At 35.9% G+C, this 19,187-nt stretch overlaps 1 protein-coding gene across 8 annotated transcripts in view; it reads left to right on the top strand.

The window, feature by feature from the left end:
* Positions 1–19,187, top strand: part of ANKRD28 (ankyrin repeat domain 28) — a 98,552-nt gene that overhangs the window by 72,579 nt on the left and 6,786 nt on the right. For 5 of the 8 annotated variants that reach the window (XM_085540530.1, XM_015853704.3, XM_085540532.1 and 2 more), the window contains 16 exons: positions 799–1,011; positions 3,900–3,978; positions 4,726–4,840; positions 5,272–5,354; positions 6,990–7,053; positions 8,330–8,398; positions 9,669–9,809; positions 13,206–13,317; positions 13,892–13,918; positions 14,690–14,764; positions 15,579–15,780; positions 16,880–16,967; positions 17,610–17,727; positions 18,001–18,220; positions 18,622–18,709; positions 18,806–18,889. In XM_085540530.1, coding sequence (XP_085396656.1) covers positions 799–1,011; positions 3,900–3,978; positions 4,726–4,840; positions 5,272–5,354; positions 6,990–7,053; positions 8,330–8,398; positions 9,669–9,809; positions 13,206–13,317; positions 13,892–13,918; positions 14,690–14,764; positions 15,579–15,780; positions 16,880–16,967; positions 17,610–17,727; positions 18,001–18,220; positions 18,622–18,709; positions 18,806–18,889 — 1,778 coding nt within the window. Of the gene's footprint in view, positions 1–798; positions 1,012–3,899; positions 3,979–4,725; positions 4,841–5,271; positions 5,355–6,989; positions 7,054–8,329; positions 8,399–9,668; positions 9,810–13,205; positions 13,318–13,891; positions 13,919–14,689; positions 14,765–15,578; positions 15,781–16,879; positions 16,968–17,609; positions 17,728–18,000; positions 18,221–18,621; positions 18,710–18,786; positions 18,890–19,187 lie in introns of all 8 variants that reach the window. The other 3 variants (XR_014943623.1, XR_014943622.1, XM_032443194.2) reach the window with 2 other exon arrangements.

A 19,187-nucleotide genomic window follows, 5' to 3' on the forward strand; every position in this document is an offset into this window, starting at 1 on the left:
ACCGTGAAACAATATAAGGAAGGTACTTTGTGCATCGTATTTAGTCTTGCAAAGCTGAGTATCACCACTGAACTTCTATCTTGAAAAGTAGATCAGAATTCAGTATTATACAGTGCCCAAGTTCTAATTCCCTGCACTCCACCTCCAAAAAAATACTTTGGAGCCTTGAGTTTAGAGACCAAGTCTGATGTATTTTATCATGGATACCCAAGCAGTGGCAGTTATATTATAATTCAATTGCAAGGAACGTGAATTTGTGTTTAAGAAGTGGTTCATAACCAAATTTCTTCTTACACTCAGTTCCTTAACATCATTAGAAATATCAGCCTACATTTTTGTGTGTGTTTATGTCCACATTCTGCATCTACATATATTTAATGCTTCAAACATACTTTGGAGAGACTCAGTCTTTCTGACATGTTTTTTTGGAAACCTACAAATGCTGTTGAGAAATGTTGAGGTCCTTCTGTGCTTAAGCTGTTAGTCTGTTGTGTCAGTGCAGATAGCCACTGTTGATGGTTTTTTTGTATGTTTTCTCTCAAGTTACATACTGCATACAGGAAACTGGCATGAACACAATTGGAGGAGGTTAGCTCAGCTGAAAAGCAATCATAACTGAAAAGCTCTGTTTCAGTGTAATATATCCAGAGCTTGCTCTTAATTTCTGGCTTTGAAAAATTCCAAAACATAGTGAAATTATCTCACAATGGGAAGTTTTGTTTGTGCTAATTAGATGTTACAGTAATACAGGTTTTTGCCATCTAACTGATAGTATTTTGTTTGTTTGTTTGCTAACAGATGAATGAACCAAATGCCTATGGAAATACTCCTCTTCATGTAGCGTGCTACAATGGACAAGATGTTGTAGTGAACGAACTCATAGACTGTGGTGCTAACGTAAATCAAATGAATGAAAAGGGGTTTACACCTTTGCACTTTGCTGCTGCATCAACGCATGGAGCGCTGTGTTTGGAACTTTTGGTCTGTAACGGAGCAGATGTAAATATGAAGGTAGGTGAATCCAGAGCCATCTATTCACTCTTAACAACATAGTTCATCTTTTTCGGAAGTGATTTTTAAAGCCTTGGGTGAGGCAGTGATTGGAGTTCCAGCTGAGTGGCATAGTATTTCTGTGTAATGTATTGTAGAAAAAAAATAAGACAGTTTGTTGCTTCAAGGAAGTTGGTCTAAATCTTAAATGTCTATGCAATATAGTAAGAAACCCAATAGGATAATGAAAGTTGACAATACTATCTAGTCAATCTTTATTATGTTTAAGTGACAGAAGTCCCTATCATCTTGTTCTTCTGGATTTATCTATATGATTAAGAGCATAATAATGCAAAATTACATATTTTTTCTTACAAATGTGCAACATAAAATAAATTCTAGATTTTTCAGAAAAATGTGTATGAACAGGCTAAGTTTAAGAGCTCCTCCACCAAAAAGATCCTAAAATCTAGGGATAGATTTTCATATTAAAAATAGAAAGAAAAGTAAGTAGATTTGGCTAATGGAAAGCCTTGGGCAGATACTCCAGCAAAACTTTCTGAACAGAGTTGAAATGCTTTTAACATTCTTAGTCACGCTTCTTTGGCTACAGAATATTCTATAGAATCCAGTCTTAGTGAAGAGATCTTTTCTAATTCTCCAAGTATAAAAGCAAACTATAACACAGATATCACATTATCTTCTTGAGTGTGTAGGCTAAGATCTCAAGGTGTGTCATAAAATCTGTAGGCTGCAGTTCATTTATTCCCAGTGCTGTCTTTCTACTGTACCTGATATCCCAGGCTGGATGTGACTGAGGGTTTAGTGTTGCCGAGCTGTCTTCTGTCCTGCATTCCTGAGACCACATTTCTCAATAATGTATGTTCTGTCACAATGCTAAATATACTAATGATCATGTAAATAGACAAAAGAAACATGAATACCACCAAGCAAAGAATTACTGTTTTCTTGTTTGTTGGTTTCCAGTGTTCATGAATTTGTACATTCCTGATACAGAAGGAAGAAGTGATGAGGACAGAAAAATGTACTGCAAGCACATTGGAGTTTTTTGACTGTTCATTTACAAATATTCCTTAAATTGTGGGCTAGGAATGAAAATGAAAACTTTCAGTATTCTGTTTGGGTAATTAGACACTGCTAAAAATTATTGTAGTCTTGGAACTTTAAATAGGAATCTTTGTTTAACACACTACACCACAGATACTGACTACATTTAGTCAGTTATAATACTGAATAACCTCAGAAACTGCAAAAAACAGCTAATGTCTTCAAATTGACTGAAAAAGCTTCTGAATTCTTTGATGCTTATGATGTGGGTGAAGTGTTGTTTGAAGATGGCAGAAGGTTCATTGACATCAGAGAAATGTATTGTTTCCATCCTGCCCACTAGATTTTAAGTTACTGGATCCAAAGCCTAGATTTCATGGTTCCTTTAGTTATGAAGATAGATCTTGGATTTAATCAGAAAAATAATACTTAAAAATCAGCAAAGGGAAACTAAGTTAGAATCTGTTGTGTGACTGATTATCACTTGCAAAGTCGGAATTGGATGCTTTTAGAGCTTTCCTAAGTATTTATTTGAAACTAAGCTTGTTCAGTTTCCAAATACTGAGGCTGATGTTCCGAGTAGTTCTTACAGAGTAGTTCCAGTAGGAAATGCAAAATATCTTACAAATCTGTTACATTCCTTTTTAAGTAAATTTGAACAGAATGCATTTTTAAAAATCCCTTATTGATTATGTTGTGTTTTCTCATTTGTACTGAAAAACTCTTTTTTTTAATTTATTTTGTTGTCTTTTGCAAGACCTCACATTGTTTTCGAGGGCTCTCGTTAGATCACCACACTACTTAGTTTCTAATACTGCCGCCTTTTTTGCTGTCAAAACAATCTGCTGGCTGAAACATCTGAAGATAATACAGCTGCCATCATAAAGCATTTTATTTCTGTCAGTCTAGGGCTGAGAAGCCAATGTTTCCCATAAACACATAATTCTAGGAGATATTTCTGCAGTGAAGCGCGGTTCTAGGCTGCTTTTTGCAGTGACATTGCTGAAATTTCCATGTTTGAGTCCATCTAAAACAATACATAGCAGATTTTTCAAAGCCAATATTTAAAATATAAAGTGTGAGTCCAAAAATACTTTTATTTTGTGTGCATTTGTCAAAATTCTTCTGCATTCAAGCTTTCCCATTACCAATGATCAAGTGCAGGGAGAAAAAGAAGAAAACAAGTTACCCTAAAGAAATAACAACAGAGAAATACCTGTTTTTGTAAGTGCGTTTAGATTGTGCTGTTTAAAATTGCAAATCTCTTTCGCATTATCGTTGGCCCACTTGAAGAGCGTATTTACTGTGTGAGTGACTAAGCGCACTCTTGGTATGTATTTCAGATGTATAATACCCGCTGTGGTTGAATAGATCCACCCAGGCATTACTTGTAGTTTATGATAAATTACTTACAAGTATCATTTTACAGAATTTCTGGTGGAACATACGAGCTTTTTAATGTGTAAACATCCATTGTAAATACAGTTGTTTTCTTTCAAGGAACAAATTTTATGTAAAGAAGCATTGTGTTATTTTCGATTTGGGCAGGGGGAGATAGGCTTGTTGTTCACATTATGTTCTGTCATCATCCCCTTGAGAGCGGTTATCGTAAAGGCTTAATTGTGAGTGAAAGGGCATCATTGAGTTGTCACTTGGAGCTGAAGGAGTGATTAAGAGCACCTCTTTTGTAGAGCTTTTCGTATCATGCTGACTTAACTGCCAGCATCCATCTTTCAGAGCTGCACAGGAAGAATTTAAAGGAGGGAGCAGAGGTCAGGTCTGATGGATTACTTTTACTGGACATCAGCAAATGTTTCTTTTGGTTTTTTTATCTTTTGCAGAGTAAAGATGGGAAAACACCTTTGCACATGACGGCGATCCATGGTAGATTTTCAAGATCTCAAACCATCATTCAAAATGGTAAAAAAAATAAATGGGAAGGATTAGCTCTGTCATCATCTTTCCCATATTTCATATATTTTTCTCATTAGATCACCACACTACTTAGTTTCTAATACTGCCGCCTTTTTTGCTGTCAAAACAATCTGCTGGCTGAAACATCTGAAGATAATACAGCTGCCATCATAAAGCATTTTATTTCTGTCAGTCTAGGGCTGAGAAGCCAATGTTTCCCATAAACACATTATTTTAGGAGATATTTCTGCAGTGCAGCGCGGTTCTAGGCTGCTTTTTGCAGTGACATTGCTGAAATTTCCATGTTTGAGTACATCTAAAACAATACCTAGCAGATTTTTCAAAGCCAATATTTAAAATATAAAGTGTGAGTCCAAAAATACTTTTACTTTGAATGCAATTTTCTCCTTTGTATTGATAACAGCATTCTGAAAGTCTCCAGTAGTAGTTTGGTTAATGGTGGACTTTGATGTATCTGCCTATAAAGTTTGAAAAGTTGCATTGAAGAGCTGTTTATTTTTCAGAATATGGGAAGAACTAATTTGTTTTTTAAAACCAAAGTTGCAGGATGTTTGACCCATGTTAGTAGATACGCTTCTCTCCATTTTGCTCATCATTAATACTAAATTCAGAACAGTTATTACAGGACAGCTACTAATGTTGCTGAAATCACTATCAGTGCTGTTTTTCTAACAAAAGTATCTGCATGCCAATATGTATTCTTAGTTAATTATTACTGTTTTTTCATTATAGGAGCTGAAATAGACTGTGAAGATAAGAATGGAAATACTCCTTTGCACATAGCAGCTAGATATGGCCATGAGCTACTAATCAACACTCTGATTACGAGTGGTGCTGACACTGCAAAGTAGGTAACATTTGCTGACATGAGTGCAAGCTGAGAGAATTGAGAATTATGTTTATTAGACTAACCATTCTAGTAGGATATTTTCATATTGTCTAAAATTTGAAATAGGAAATATTTTCTGTATTGTCCTGTACTGTGCTTTTACATGTCGGCACAATACATCACAACCTGTACAAAAAGGAAGTATTTTTCTCTGTAAGGCAATATATATATATAAGGAAATAAAATCTCTCAAAGTTTTAATAGACTGTTGCGCTGAATTAGTACACCCTGCCTAATAAGAAAGTGCTTAGCATGTGAGGTTTTCCTATGGCTCAGTATTTTAATTAGGTAGTTTGGTGAGCAAGCCATGAACGTTCACTTTGACATAGTCATGTTTGTTTTATTTCAATTGTAATGAAACTGTGATACCTGATTATGGTGTATCTTAGGCGGGGTATACATGGGATGTTTCCTCTCCATTTGGCAGCATTAAGTGGATTTTCAGACTGCTGCAGAAAGCTCCTTTCATCAGGTAGGTAACATGGCTTTATAATTAATTTTTATTCCATAGAATAGCTTCTAATAACTTTTTCTTAATTTAGTAATACACAGAAATCTTTAGAGTTTACGAGTAGCCTGGTAACAGTGTGTATTTTGTTTATTTTAATTGACAGTATGTAAAAAAAGTGAATGTAAACTTCTTTCCACCAAAAAAAACCAACAGTCCATATTGAAATAGTGTCTCTATAACTTACATAATATTGTTTTAAGTTGGCCATAGTGGTAGAGTAACTGGTCTGGACTATAATATGACTTCAGAAAGAAAGGCTAATGTTCTGATTATTCTATCCAGCATCTTTCATGTACCTCCCATGATGTCTAGTTTTGTACAGGTTGGTTTGTTCCTGTCTATTCCTATAGCAGACAATCTGATAGCTCTGAAGGCTCTGTGACTGCTCATTTAGAAACTTGAATTGGTGTTTTATTGTTAATGCAGCTTCTTGCTTGAAAATTAGTCAAAGGTGAGCATGTAGAATGGAGTTAGGGAAGTTTTATTTGCATGAAACAATTCTGAGGGAGTATAGATTCAGTCCAGGCTCTGGTTTAATCAGAAGGTATTTTCAATTGCTCTGATTTATTACTGCTTATGACTGGGTGGATCTCATGCTGATTTTTGTGGGGTAGGTTAAAACAGTAGTCAGTTTTGTGGGTTGTTTTCTGTAGCTAATACTACCCAGAGGAAACAGTTTGTGCCCTTGCTTATTCTTTCCAACACTTGTGTTACTCTGTGATGTATTATTCAGGTGCTGCCTTTATAAATTCCATATTTGCAGCACAACAGGCTAAGAATCAATTAGGGAGCACTGAGTCTGTGAGTGGAAGAGCATGTGTGTGCTAATTGGTGTCAAATTATAAAAAAAACAAATGTGCTCATCTGGAGGAGGGCAAAAGGGATTGTCCTGGACGTGCCATTTAGCTGAGACGTTTGAGATGTACCATTTGTTTTATTTGACTGTGTAGACTTGACTTCTGCTACAGCTTTCTCTTCAGATACCCATCTTAAAAACAAAGATAAGTTTGACCAATCAGTTTTTAGTTACTTAATTAATAATGCACAAAGGACTGTCTTTCTCATAGAAACGTCAGGGCAAAGTTAAGGCTTAAATGGTAACTCTAAGTATGGATCTCCAGCTTAGTGAAGATCTTTGCCTGAGACTAGAGTGCTAAAATGAAGGATGAAATGTTAAGTTGCTTCTGGATTTGGTAGTGTTGATAGCTCCCTCTTTATGAAAAAAATAAAAATTATCTAGGGAACATGTAGAAATTCTAGCTTATTCTTAAGTTTTCCTATTATCGTCATGGATATTATGTCCAGTAGTAAATGATACAGAAGTATTAGCAGTTAAATAGATAAGGAACAACATAGCTTCTTGCCTCAATGCTGCAAATTGTTGTACTTTTTCCTTTTCAGTTTTATTTGAATGTGCTTTTCAAAGCACTGCAAATAACAAGAACTAGTTTCAAATGAATCTTGTTTTCAGTGCCTCAGAGCTTCCTCTGAAGTAGCTGCTAAGTTTGCTTTGCAAGCATTTCTCTTAAGGGTAGATGAGAACAGTTTTGTGAAAGCCTGTGTTGCATAACTGCTTTACAAATACTTGATTTATAGGTTTTGACATAGACACACCAGATGACTTTGGCAGAACTTGTCTTCACGCAGCTGCAGCTGGAGGGTATGTAAAAAGCATTCATGCCTTTATTTTTAGTGCTCATTTTTTAATTGCTGATCATTCCTTTTTTATTATTCTTTCTTCTTTGCATTTCTCCTATGGAATTATGTAAATGCAAAACTAATTTCAAGATGGATTCCATCTACAAGCAATAAAAATTAATTAATTATTCAGCTCTGTAAGTAATTACTGGAGTACAGTGTCCAGGTATCATCAGCTTTATATTAGGTTTATGCTTGGGGATGAACTGGATTTTATTTTAATTTCCCGTGGGTGATGATACAGCTGCAAAGATGTCGTGCCCTTCTAGGTCACCACAGGACATGAGGTGAACAGCAACTTTGGGAAATACATTTTTACTGTATCCAGAAACAAGAGATCAATCAAGCAAAATTAAAAGTCATAATTAAATTCCAGAGTTTAGGTGGATGAAGTGGTCAGAACTACTTGTTCATCACTTGAGTTGTGATCTATATTGATTATTGTTATTGCATTGTAGGTTATCTATAGCAGCTACTCAAAATTGCCTGGAAGAACTGGGTAATAAATCTCATGATACACTTTGTGGGACACAAAAACTCCATTATAATGATATTTTCATTTTCTATTTCAATGTTAATTAAGTAATACTGCTAAATAATCATTCTTAGTGAAAAGTTACTCTATAGGTACATTCTTGTTACAAATGATTAAGATTAAAATGCTGTCTTTTCATATTAAAACACATGATTTGTGACTCATTCCCTCATTCATCTACAATTTAGAAAAGTTATTAAGATTTTGTTTAAAGGTGCAGTGTTGCACATCTGTTAGTGTGATCATATTGTATTGAAAATGAATTGCTTAAGTAAAACATTTGCGTTACATTATAACTTACACTTGAGCTTCAGATATATACCTTAAAAACTTGTTTCCATGTTGGAATCCTGGTAGCAAAAATCATGTGCTGTACAGGTATAATTTTTATTTTATTTTATTTTAAAGAATTGAGTCTCCTATTAGGATTGTTAACGTCCATGCCCTTTATGCATGCCATTTGATATCAGTACAGTTTCTGTATGTGCTCATGAAATAATTTATGTCCTTCTTGGTTTGGTTCTGCAACTGTGAAATACGTATTCAGATTCACAGAAATTAAACTTTTCAAAAGTTTTTGTATAGTTTAGTTTTAATAAGAATACCATCTTCAGATGTTTTCATAGCAGTTCTGGTAGTTGTAACGGTCAATATTAAGAAACTGTAATCTGCAATCACAAGCAGTATTGCATTATTTTAATAGGAATTTGGAGTGCCTAAATCTTCTGCTGAATACTGGTGCAGACTTCAACAAAAAGGACAGATTCGGGAGGTAAGAGAGTTTAGAATTTTATGTTTTGAAGGGTTTTTAAAGTGTTATAAAATGCATATTGCTATGTGGTCAAACCTGTTCATTTCAGTTTATGTGTTTTAAACAGTAATTTCCCTTATAAAGTCTTCTTCAGCATATGTTACAGAATATATATATATATATTTATTTTTTTTTTTAGGTAGGTGCTTAGTCTTGTTTTTAAAGTGCATATTACATACTCAGCTGTAGTGTTACGAGCCTTCGCTGCTTAGAACATGAACGTAATGAGTTTGTTTCACTCATTCAAGGACATTAGCAATGTTTTCCAAATAATATATCAGTCTGTAAATTTGTTTCTGTTTCTGAAGGGTTTTTCTTTAGTTAGAAGTCCAAAGTTTTATTACAGCTTCCTCATCTTCCTCTCATTATATCCATCTGTTACTGTTCCTTTCCTCATTTGTTCTCAGTACTTGTTTGGAATGACATTAAATGCTATTTTTAGTGTAGATTTATTTAAGGTCATATTGCAAGATCACTACTTGTGCAGAATCCTGCATGACATCTTGAAATCATTGCATTACTCATGCACTACTCCTGCCATTCACATCCATTTGGAAGTGCCTTCTACCCTTAAAATGGAGAAATTTGTAGTAGCAATCAGTTTTTATGAACAGAAACAGAAATTCTTTATCATTGTGGTGCTAAACTGCTATTTCGAGAACTGAAGATAGAATAAGTTTCCCTTGATATGATTCTTCGATATCAGTATTTCAGTACGTCGTGCTTTTGTTAGAGGGAAGCGGTGTATATTTTCAAGATCTTTCTTTAACATTACCTCTGAAACGTTATTGTAGTTAAAAATCCTGCCTGCCTCTATTAGCTACAAATATGCAGAAAATATTGACTTGCTAACTGTTGTATTTTGACCTTGTTTAGTTGCTGCACAGTTCTTGAATTTGTCCATATTTTTCACATAGTTGGAAGTACCTACTTAACCACAAATAATGTCTAATGTAAACTGTTTTTCTCTGTACGTTTAAACAAGAAATTTCATATAGAACTTCTCATACCACAGTGTGTGGTGGCTGACAGATATTCCTAGATAGTCTGTGTTATTAAATGGCCCCTCAAAGATAACTCTTAATATTGTATTTATGCGTTACTTCGCTGCAGAGATTTGCTAAAAAGTGAAAGGAGGATATAAGTTTTATTTTCATTTGCATTTTCTGTCTCTCTAGTATTATTTTGCTGTTATTTACCTTTGTACTTTTTATTCAAATGTGTACTAAAGAACTCCACTCCATTATGCTGCTGCCAATTGTAATTATCAGTGCCTGTTTGCCCTTGTGGGATCTGGAGCTAGTGTGAACGACCTTGATGAGAGGGGTTGTACACCTCTGCACTATGCAGCCGCATCAGACACAGATGGAAAGTAAGTGTGGCATGCTTTGTCCGACAGAAATTATCTTTAGAAACATCTGAGCTGGGACTTTTGGGTGCATTCTCCCATCAGCTTTGCTGAACACATCTTTTGTATTTTTTAAAGGTTAAAACTGGCAGTGACTTGTTCATGGTACGGAAAATAATGTTGAGATAAATGAATGTGTTGTACTTTTTTAATTACATTCTGCAATGCGGGTGTCCTGATGGCAAGCAGAGGTTTTGATCCCATCTGCTGTGTAGTAGTGGTTGAGTAAATGTTGTCTTGGGGGGGGTGCTGTGTAACTTTCTGATGGCTGTCACCAGCAGGGCCATCAAATTTTGATGAACATTGGGGTGTTTTGTGGAGGGTTCTTCACATTGCCCCCAAATCTGCATAGTTAGTCGGAAATACTCTGTAAACTAAACTGTGAACAACAGTAGGCCTGTATCAGGATAAAGATGATCTAGATATTGAAATGTGAGACCACTTTATCCGTTTGGGATGTGATTAAGATATTCATGTTCAGCATTACAACTGTCTTGGTATACATTTTTGCTAAGTAGTTAAACATGCACTAATGAAATGCATCCAGAAGCCTTTATAAATCCGTAAGTACCTTTTGCGTGTGTCAGTTTTGTAACTGATGATTGTACTTAAAATAGATTGGACTAATGTTCGTGCATACACATGAAGCTTATGCAGATAGCATAAAATTGATGAGGTTTGTTGAGTGTCAGGTATTGTGTATGTAACAGGCTTAGGCGGAGAGTCTCTTCTGTGTGTGCACTTTCACACAGAGGTCAAAACAGGCTGGCGTGCAGCATCCCATTTCAAAGGCATGCAGCGGCGCCTTCCTGGAAAGTAATGCTTTTTGATGCCATATCATCTTGTTGGAGTACAGCAGTTTTTAAAAGGTGAAGTAGCCTTTGGAACGAGGCTTGTAACTTGATGGGATTCTGAAGGATAAACAAGGAATATTTTCACGGCCACGTAACATGTACAAATGCATTCAGTTCCTTGTGGAATTTGTTGAGATAGTACTGCTTTAACTGCACTCTTACATGTGTCATCCAAAATCCGGGAAGAAAACTCAGACTCCAGTGTGGTATGAGAAAGCAGCATTCCTTTATTCCTCACAACACGTACCAGGTGACTTGACAAACCAAGCGTACTCTCTCAGAGTTCAGGTTCTACATGTAAGCAGTTAATACATTGACGTACTTATTCATCCTTTCCCAAAAGCTCATTAATATATGTTAATATCCTTGTGGGCATGCAAGATGGTGGCCTCTGCTGGTTTTAGACCACTTACTTTCTCCTCGTTATTCCACCATCAGCTTCAAGGCAGTGACTTTTAGCTGACCTTTAGCTGTTCTTTCCCAGTTGGACAAATTTCCACTGCATGTTATACCGTAACGAGCAACTTGCTATCTTAGTGCACTAAAACCCAAAGCAGTATGTGTGAAATCTGAGGAAGAAGTCCTTGCACCTGGTGCATGCAAAGATAAAAGTAGTCTGTCCTGACTCCAGTGCTCCTGTGTAGCAGGATAGTTGAGAATAACGAGGCTGATCACATACCAAGTGCAGCTAAACTGTAAAGTGTTAGAACTAGCACTTATTGATTCCTTTTGCTAAACTAATGCATTGGTCCTTAAACTAATATGCTGATCCCTGTTGCTAAAGCAGCCTCTTCCACACATAGAGCTGAGGTTAATTTTAGCTTCACAGTTGCTGAGAAAACCTCCAAACAGCCATAGTTCTTCAAAGAGTGTCATTTTTTCCTCCTGCCTTATACGAGGTACAGTTGCAAATTATGATGGCAGCATTGCAGAGCTTTAGGAGATAACTCAAACTTGTCTTGAAAAGCCATGCAGTTTTACTGTTCTGATTAACAGTTGGCTCTCTGCAAGACAGACTACAGAGCAGAATGCCCAAGGGAGAAGCTTATAATGTTGATGCAGCAAGATGATTAGTTACAGCTGGAAAACCAGTGCTGCTCAGCTCATATTCAAAATAGGAATCAAGCTAAAAATGATCACTGATTTGGAATACAAAGCCTGGGAAAAATGTCAGGAAGTGATCTACAAGTATATGGAAATTCCAAGTGTATTTAAGTGTGTTTTTATGGTCTTTGTTCAGATTCTTTCAAGACTGTATTTGGAGACAAGGATGTTTTTGTTGAAAATTATTTTCCTGTTTGTTCCTGTCTGCAAATGCTTCAGATCTGGAATGTACACCCAGTAAGCCTTACTTTGGCAGTATAAGAGAAAGATGGTCACAGGCTAAAGCAAACTAAGCAGTATGTTAGGGGGAAAAACCGTGATCTTTCTACATATATTAAAATTATTAAATAGCGCATCACCAAAGGAAGGGGAAATAAGTTAAATTCATTAGGGCTTTCAGAATTTTTGATTTATCTCCTTTTTGAGAGGCTTTTTGAAGATGCTCAAGTATTCAAAAAGATGCAAAGTTCATCTTTCTGGTTGAGAAGAAACAGTAGAAGTATTGATTGGGTTTTTTATCTGTTGGGATGCTACTTGACAACTTCAAAAGCCTTCACTTCTTGCAGAGCATGTTGACTTTTCTGCAAAAGGACAAATTCACAAAGTACAAAATGGAAGAAATTTGATAGATAAGGCCATTGGTCTTCCTTGTTTTTAAGCTCTGCAGAACTTCTGTTAAATGGTGAGCAGCGTGAAATTATGAACACATAGGAATCGTGTGGTATTCACGTATGAAGTCTTTCTTAACAAAAAAAATAGTACTAGTTCTTTAAGAGAGAGAGCTGACATCAATATCCCATTTCTCATCCTCCTGGCTTGAGTGTCAGTGCTTGAAACTGCTGATTGCGTTCTGCCTCATAACCTCAAGTTACAAGAGGAATGATTGGTAGGATATGAGAATGTCATCAACTGTGTTTAGAGTGTGTACATATATAAATCAATACATTAGTGTCTGCTAGTGGAATAGAGATGTGTGGCTCTACTGAACTATAGATTCGTAAGAACTCAGCTGTTAGTTCTTTTCCTTCCATATTAGGTGCAGAAAAAGCATAGTGTTATATTGTATAAAGTACAAAAATGGTAATCATTTATATTAATGAAAGTATCATCAGCCGTGTTGTCTAGGAGAAAAATAGCCATGAAATATTAACTGTAGCCAGGTCATGATTTAGAAGGTTCTGGATGTACATAGAGAAGGATTCTTTCAGATTTTGGAAACTCTGAGATTGACCTTAGCACTCAGTGTACTCAGTTAGGTGTTCTTTAGTCCCAGCCAATATCACATATTAAATTGCTAGTCTTCTTTGCTGCATTCTATTTTCCAAATGAGTTGGAATGATTTATCACTATAAACTTGAAATTCAACGTTTAGATATATGGTTCCATATTTCAATTTAAACAGGTGCCTGGAATACTTGCTAAGAAATGATGCCAATCCAGGGATCCGAGACAAGCAAGGATACAATGCAGTTCATTATTCTGCTGCTTACGGTCATCGCTTGTGTCTTGAATTGGTAAGAAAACTTCATTACAGGTGAAGGATGTAACAGCTGTCCTCACAGAGCATGATGCAAAGGCCTGGGCATTCCTCTACTTTCATTCTTGACATTAGCTTAGGTAGTTCGTGGTCTTCAGTCCCCATGAGAATACATCTGTAAACTCTTCGTACTCTTAAAATACTCTGAAGTAGGCTGGTTGAGGATATGTGACATTGGTTTTCTGATGTTTTTTTAAATTAGAATAAACGGTTAATTTTTTTCTTCGTGGCTAAAGTAAAATATCCACACGTGTCCTCCAGAGGAGCGTTAAGAAACTTTGCAGGTTTCATCTGGACAAGTAAATCTAAATGTAGGGAAAACCTGTCAAGTAAGGATGCCTTAAAATAATTCCCATCGTAACAGTAAACTAATGGCCTTGCAATTGAATTTTAGATACTTTTTAATGGATCCCTTTGAAAAAAAACATGCATCTTACTTGATAGGAGAGAATTTTGTCAGCTCTGTGTTGTACAATGTAATACTTTTATGCAGATCATACTTTTATATTCAGATGTATTAAAATAACAATTCTGAATGTTTTTAATTGCAGATTGCGAGTGAAACGCCTCTCGATGTTGTAAGTGTCTGTAATTTCTCACTTGTAAAGTTCTAGGCAGCAAAAAGGGAACGTGTCATTTTAAAAATGCTACTCCTTATTTTAGACTTAGTCAAATATGTCTTCAGAGCCTGGACAGATTGTTTAATTTCAGTTGCAGTGAAGGTTTAATTGCAAGTCAGCATTGCAAAATACAAAAATATTTCGAAGCCATGAGCTGACTTAAACTTATGTATGACTGGTATAAAAATAGTGATTGTGAAAACTCAGTGAACTGAACATATTGGGTGTTCACAAACACTTTGTTTGGATTCTGCTACTGTGAAAAGCTAAATGCAGTCATGAAGAAGACCCAGGATTAAAACTTGAAAGACATTTGAAAGCACCAGATAGAAATATATATGTGTGTTGTTTTCCCTGCAGTTGTTCTTCTCACCAGTCCTGAATTTCCCTTTGTGTGAACGTCATCTATTTTATTTCATACGATTGCTTTGGAAAGTCTTGATTTTACACTTATTTCTGATTTGATTATTGCATTACTACGCAAAATTAAGCAGCTTTAGGGGATGATTATGGGGGAGGGGTTGCAGTAATTGCAGTTCAGAGCCATTAAAAAATTGGAGTGAATCTGGAATTGTTAAAGAAACTGTAGTCCTCTTTATTTTTAGGGTTTTTTTTACCCTGATATTCTGTTTTATTTTTAAATCTGTGTATACTGGAAGGTCGCAGTTGTTGCTGAATGGTTTTAAAGGTGAGGAGTTTTTGTACTCACTCAGATTTTTCTCTCTTAAGCTAATGGAAACGTCAGGTACTGACATGCTGAACGATTCAGACAACAGAGCACCTATAAGTCCATTACATTTAGCTGTAAGTATTTCAGTTGTCAGTGATGAGACCTCCTCCAGTTGTTGGCATAGTTTTGATTCATCCTGGTTTTGTTTTTGGTGGTGTTGTTTTTTTTGTTTTGTTTCTTAAGTATTCTGATAAAATAAATTATACCTGAAAATACATTGCCTAATCGCCCTTAATACAGGATGATTTTTGCCTTTCACTTGAAATTTGCTTTGTGGAACTGCCTTGACTTTTAATCTTATAATTAAGATTTATGTTATGAGTTATAGTAGTTAAGCTTTTATAAAAACTTGTTCTACGAATAATGTTGTGGGGTTTTTTAACCATCATCATTTATTATGAGAAATGTTTATCTTCAATACTTCAAGAAAAAATTGCAAAGGCAACGGGAGAAAAGCAAAGCTGTTGAAAATGTTTAGAAGTTGGGAACTGAAAAACAGCTCAGTATGTAACTTTATTCTTTTCACTGGACTTCTAGCAGTGGAAAAACCTCAACGTACTTTCTGAAAATAACCTAGGTCTCATGTAGTTACGTATATTGCTATATATATGGCTAAGGGAAAAGTAATCTCATACTGGTAAAAGAAAGCTGTTAAAGAGACTGTTCCTGGAAATGAGCTTTTTCTGGGAATAGAGTTTACATATCTATGAGAAAAAATTCAGAGTTTACTATGGAAGCTATAAAGAGTTCTCAAAATTAGTTGTAAATATTTGGTAATGATCTATATGCTGCATCAGGAGCTCTTCCATTTGTAAAAATAAAACTACTGTCTTCATTGTTTCATTTATGTAATCATGGGAAAACTGATGAATTTTCTCATTCTCTTAGGCCTACCACGGCCACCATCAAGCTCTGGAAGTGCTGGTACAGTCACTGCTTGACCTTGATGTGAGGAATAACAATGGAAGGACGCCACTGGATCTTGCTGCCTTCAAGGGACACGTCGAATGTGTAGATGTGCTTATTAATCAGGGAGCATCAATCTTGGTGAAAGATTATGTTGTGAAGAGAACCCCAATACATGCAGCAGGTTTGTGCTAACTGACAGACCCTAAAATTTTGGCTTTTGAAGCGGATCTTTCTTCCTCTTTGTAAGTCTCTTAGTGTTCGAAGAACTGTGTTGAGGAATGAAAGATCACTTTTAGGTTACTGTTAAGACTTAAGACTTCTAGATTTTTATATACTTACAGGTATAGATTATATTACTAAGGGTGATAGAGGTGAAATCCTCTATTAACCCCATAAATCATTTTAGCTTGTGAATTACTGTTCCATGCTGCTTTCTGAAAGAGAGTAACGTTTTGGTTTGGAAAGGACTTAAGATCATTTAGTTCCAAAGTTGTCCATTCAGCAGCAAGACTAATTGCACTGAGAAGTGTCAACAACATGTTCTTGTTTCTCTCCTCATCTTTCACACGGCCCAAATTTAGATATGTGATGTGTGTTGCCTGTCCTGGCCATAAAATACTTCTGTCAGTTTGAGAAGAGACTAGAAAACTCTGTTTTGTTTCTTCCATGTTTTTAATTCACTCCTTACTGAGTATTTTCAAATAATAGCAAACCTTCGCAGTATTTTCTTCCTGCCTTCCAGGAAATTGTCTACAAACTCAAAATATGGCAGCATGCTTTAGTCTCTTTTTTTTTTTCCTGTCTTTTAAAATAGATTTATTTGCATTGGCATTATTGTTGTGGGCTACGTGGCTACACTTGCTAACAAACTCCATGTATGACTGTGTATGTGTTCGCTTGTTTTAAGGCATAGGTATAAGTTGTGATATTGTATTTAATTTTTCCTTCTTATGAACAGCATATTGGCATATACTCCTACAGCTGATGTGTGCAACCCCATTTGTAGGTTAAAAACAAATACCTGTTGGAGCTGACAGTTGCAATTGATTCTGTGTAATACTATATAATAGTGAATACCTATTCTCTGAAATCAAGTGCTCATATTTTTTGTTATTATGTATTAATATATATGTCTTATATATTAAAATCAATTATATCAGTGATAAAGGTGTACACTGGCTTCTCAAACTACTGAGCCTTAGTATGAGCAAGTTGCTGTTCTCTTTCTGCTGCAAACTTGAAGACAATTCTCATAAAACTGGTATTTTGGTGTTTTACAGCTACAAACGGTCACTCTGAATGTTTGCGACTATTGATAGGAAATGCGGAACCACAGAATGCAGTGGATATTCAAGATGGAAATGGACAGTAAGTTTTAAAAATGTACATTCTAATATTCACAAATTGCTTCACTTTATAAAAGGGCAAAAATAAGATTTTACATAGGTGATTTTTAATTTGTTGCTATCAAAGGAGGTGATATTTGAACTAAGACAAACAAGTGTGTATTTTGCAATAAGCAGCTTTGGCAGTGAAAAATATCTTGTTCAGTTGGGAATATTTCAGCCAGGAATTCTGAATTAGTGGAAATAAATTAATTTTCTTGAATCTCCTGGTACTCTTGGAATTAAGGTGGTGCTACAGAAGCTCATTGATAGTCTAAATTTTCAGTGTTCTTTGGTAGTGCCTGGTGCCAGGATAAGAGGCAACAGGTACAAACTGAAACACTGGAAGTTCTATCTGAATATCAGAAGGTTTTTCTTTACTGTGAGGGTGACAGAGCACAGAGGCTGCCCCAAAAAGGTTATATAGTCTCCTCTGTTAGCATCTTCAAAAGCCACCTGGACATGAGCTTGAGTAGCCTGATCTGGGTGTTCCTGCTGGAGCAGGGGTTGGACCTGGTAAACCCAAAGGTCTCTGCCAACCTCAGCCGTTCTGTGTGTGTTCCAGCTGAGCATTGGCCTGTTAGATTTCCGTGTAAATTACGCTTTAATTTCCCTCTCTGTGTAGGACTCCTTTGATGTTGTCCGTTCTCAATGGGCACACGGACTGTGTTTATTCACTTCTTAACAAAGGAGCAAACGTTGATGCCAAAGATAAGTGGGGAAGGACAGCATTACACAGAGGGGTAAGAGAATATTTCCTTTCTGTCTTCTCCTGTATTGTACATGCTGAGTTAAAATACGGGCTTAGTAATTCTGTTGGATTTCCTGAGTCTCGTAATGTTGCTGTAAGCTGTTGACTGCAGGAGACCCAAAGTACGACTTTTTGTCATGGGGTGGGGGGAATTGTTAATAGATAGAATAACATTGTTATATGCGCCAAATAGGTTTTGGTTTTCTGTTTTTTTTCCGTTGTTCACTACATGAACATTTGCAAACATTTCATTTCTTTCTCACAGGCAGTCACTGGGCATGAGGAATGTGTGGAAGCACTACTTCAACATGGTGCTAAGTCCTTATTAAGAGACTGTAGGGGGCGAACCCCTATACATTTGTCAGCTGCTTGTGGACATATAGGTGTTCTAGGAGCTCTGTTGCAGTCAGCTACATCTGTGGATGCAGTACCTACAATAGCAGACAATCATGGCTATACATCGCTGCACTGGGCCTGTTATAATGGTAAACACGGAAGCGTCCTGTGGGGGAATGTATCTCTCTGTAGGCATAGTGTCTCATAAAGGATTTCCAGTACTGCTAAAGCATTCTGAATCTGAATTAAGCATTCAGCAATGAAGTTAAAATTGAGGATCAAATAGTGGAGATGCTGGCCGTTTTCACATTCTTGTATACTTTCTCCTGACAAGCACGTATTCTTTTTAATGCAAAACCTCTCCTTCATCAAATGGCGTGACAGTTAAATACATACAATTGTTAGTACTGATAGAAGTTTCTTATACTTTAAAACTACTTTAAAACTCGAGAATAAAGTGTTGCTTAATCTGATTTAGATAACTATTTTTTCTAAATCATAAGTAGGTCTTTTCCCTTCCTTTTCACTCCTATCTCTGCATTTGCTTCAGGTCACGACAGCTGTGTAGAACTCCTCCTGGAACAAGAAGTTTTCCAGAAAATGGAAGGGAACGCTTTCAGTCCATTGCATTGTGCTGTGTAAGGAAAAGCAAAATTATTCTTCATAGACTTTATCACAGTATTTAACAAAAGATTTATCATTCTGTAAATAACAGCTTGTTTAATTCTTCGTAGGATAAATGACAATGAAGGTGCTGCAGAAATGTTAATTGATACATTAGGTGCTGGTATTGTAAATTCAACAGATTCAAAGGGAAGGTAAGAGTGCATCTGCATGGTGGAAGAATGTATGTAGTGCTTGCATTCACTCTGCTAAATTCTGTTGTTGTTTGTGGTTTTTTTTCATGACTACTTAGATTATTTCCTGTTTCCCCCTTTTTTGTTCTTTGAAGATTATTTTAAATCCCGAGTAAGAAAAAAATTGAGATTTTTTTTAAAAATCTACTTCTGATTCAGTAAACCTGAATTGGCTTTTTGTCATGTAGGCACAGTTAAAATTGCATCCCTTCGTGGCTGTTATTTTATGTGTTATTTTATGTTTTTTTCTCTGAATCAA

This window comes from Coturnix japonica, chromosome 2 (genome assembly GCF_054131305.1).
Source record: "Coturnix japonica strain WE chromosome 2, WE-NBRP24, whole genome shotgun sequence".
Taxonomy (NCBI): Eukaryota; Metazoa; Chordata; class Aves; order Galliformes; family Phasianidae; genus Coturnix; species Coturnix japonica.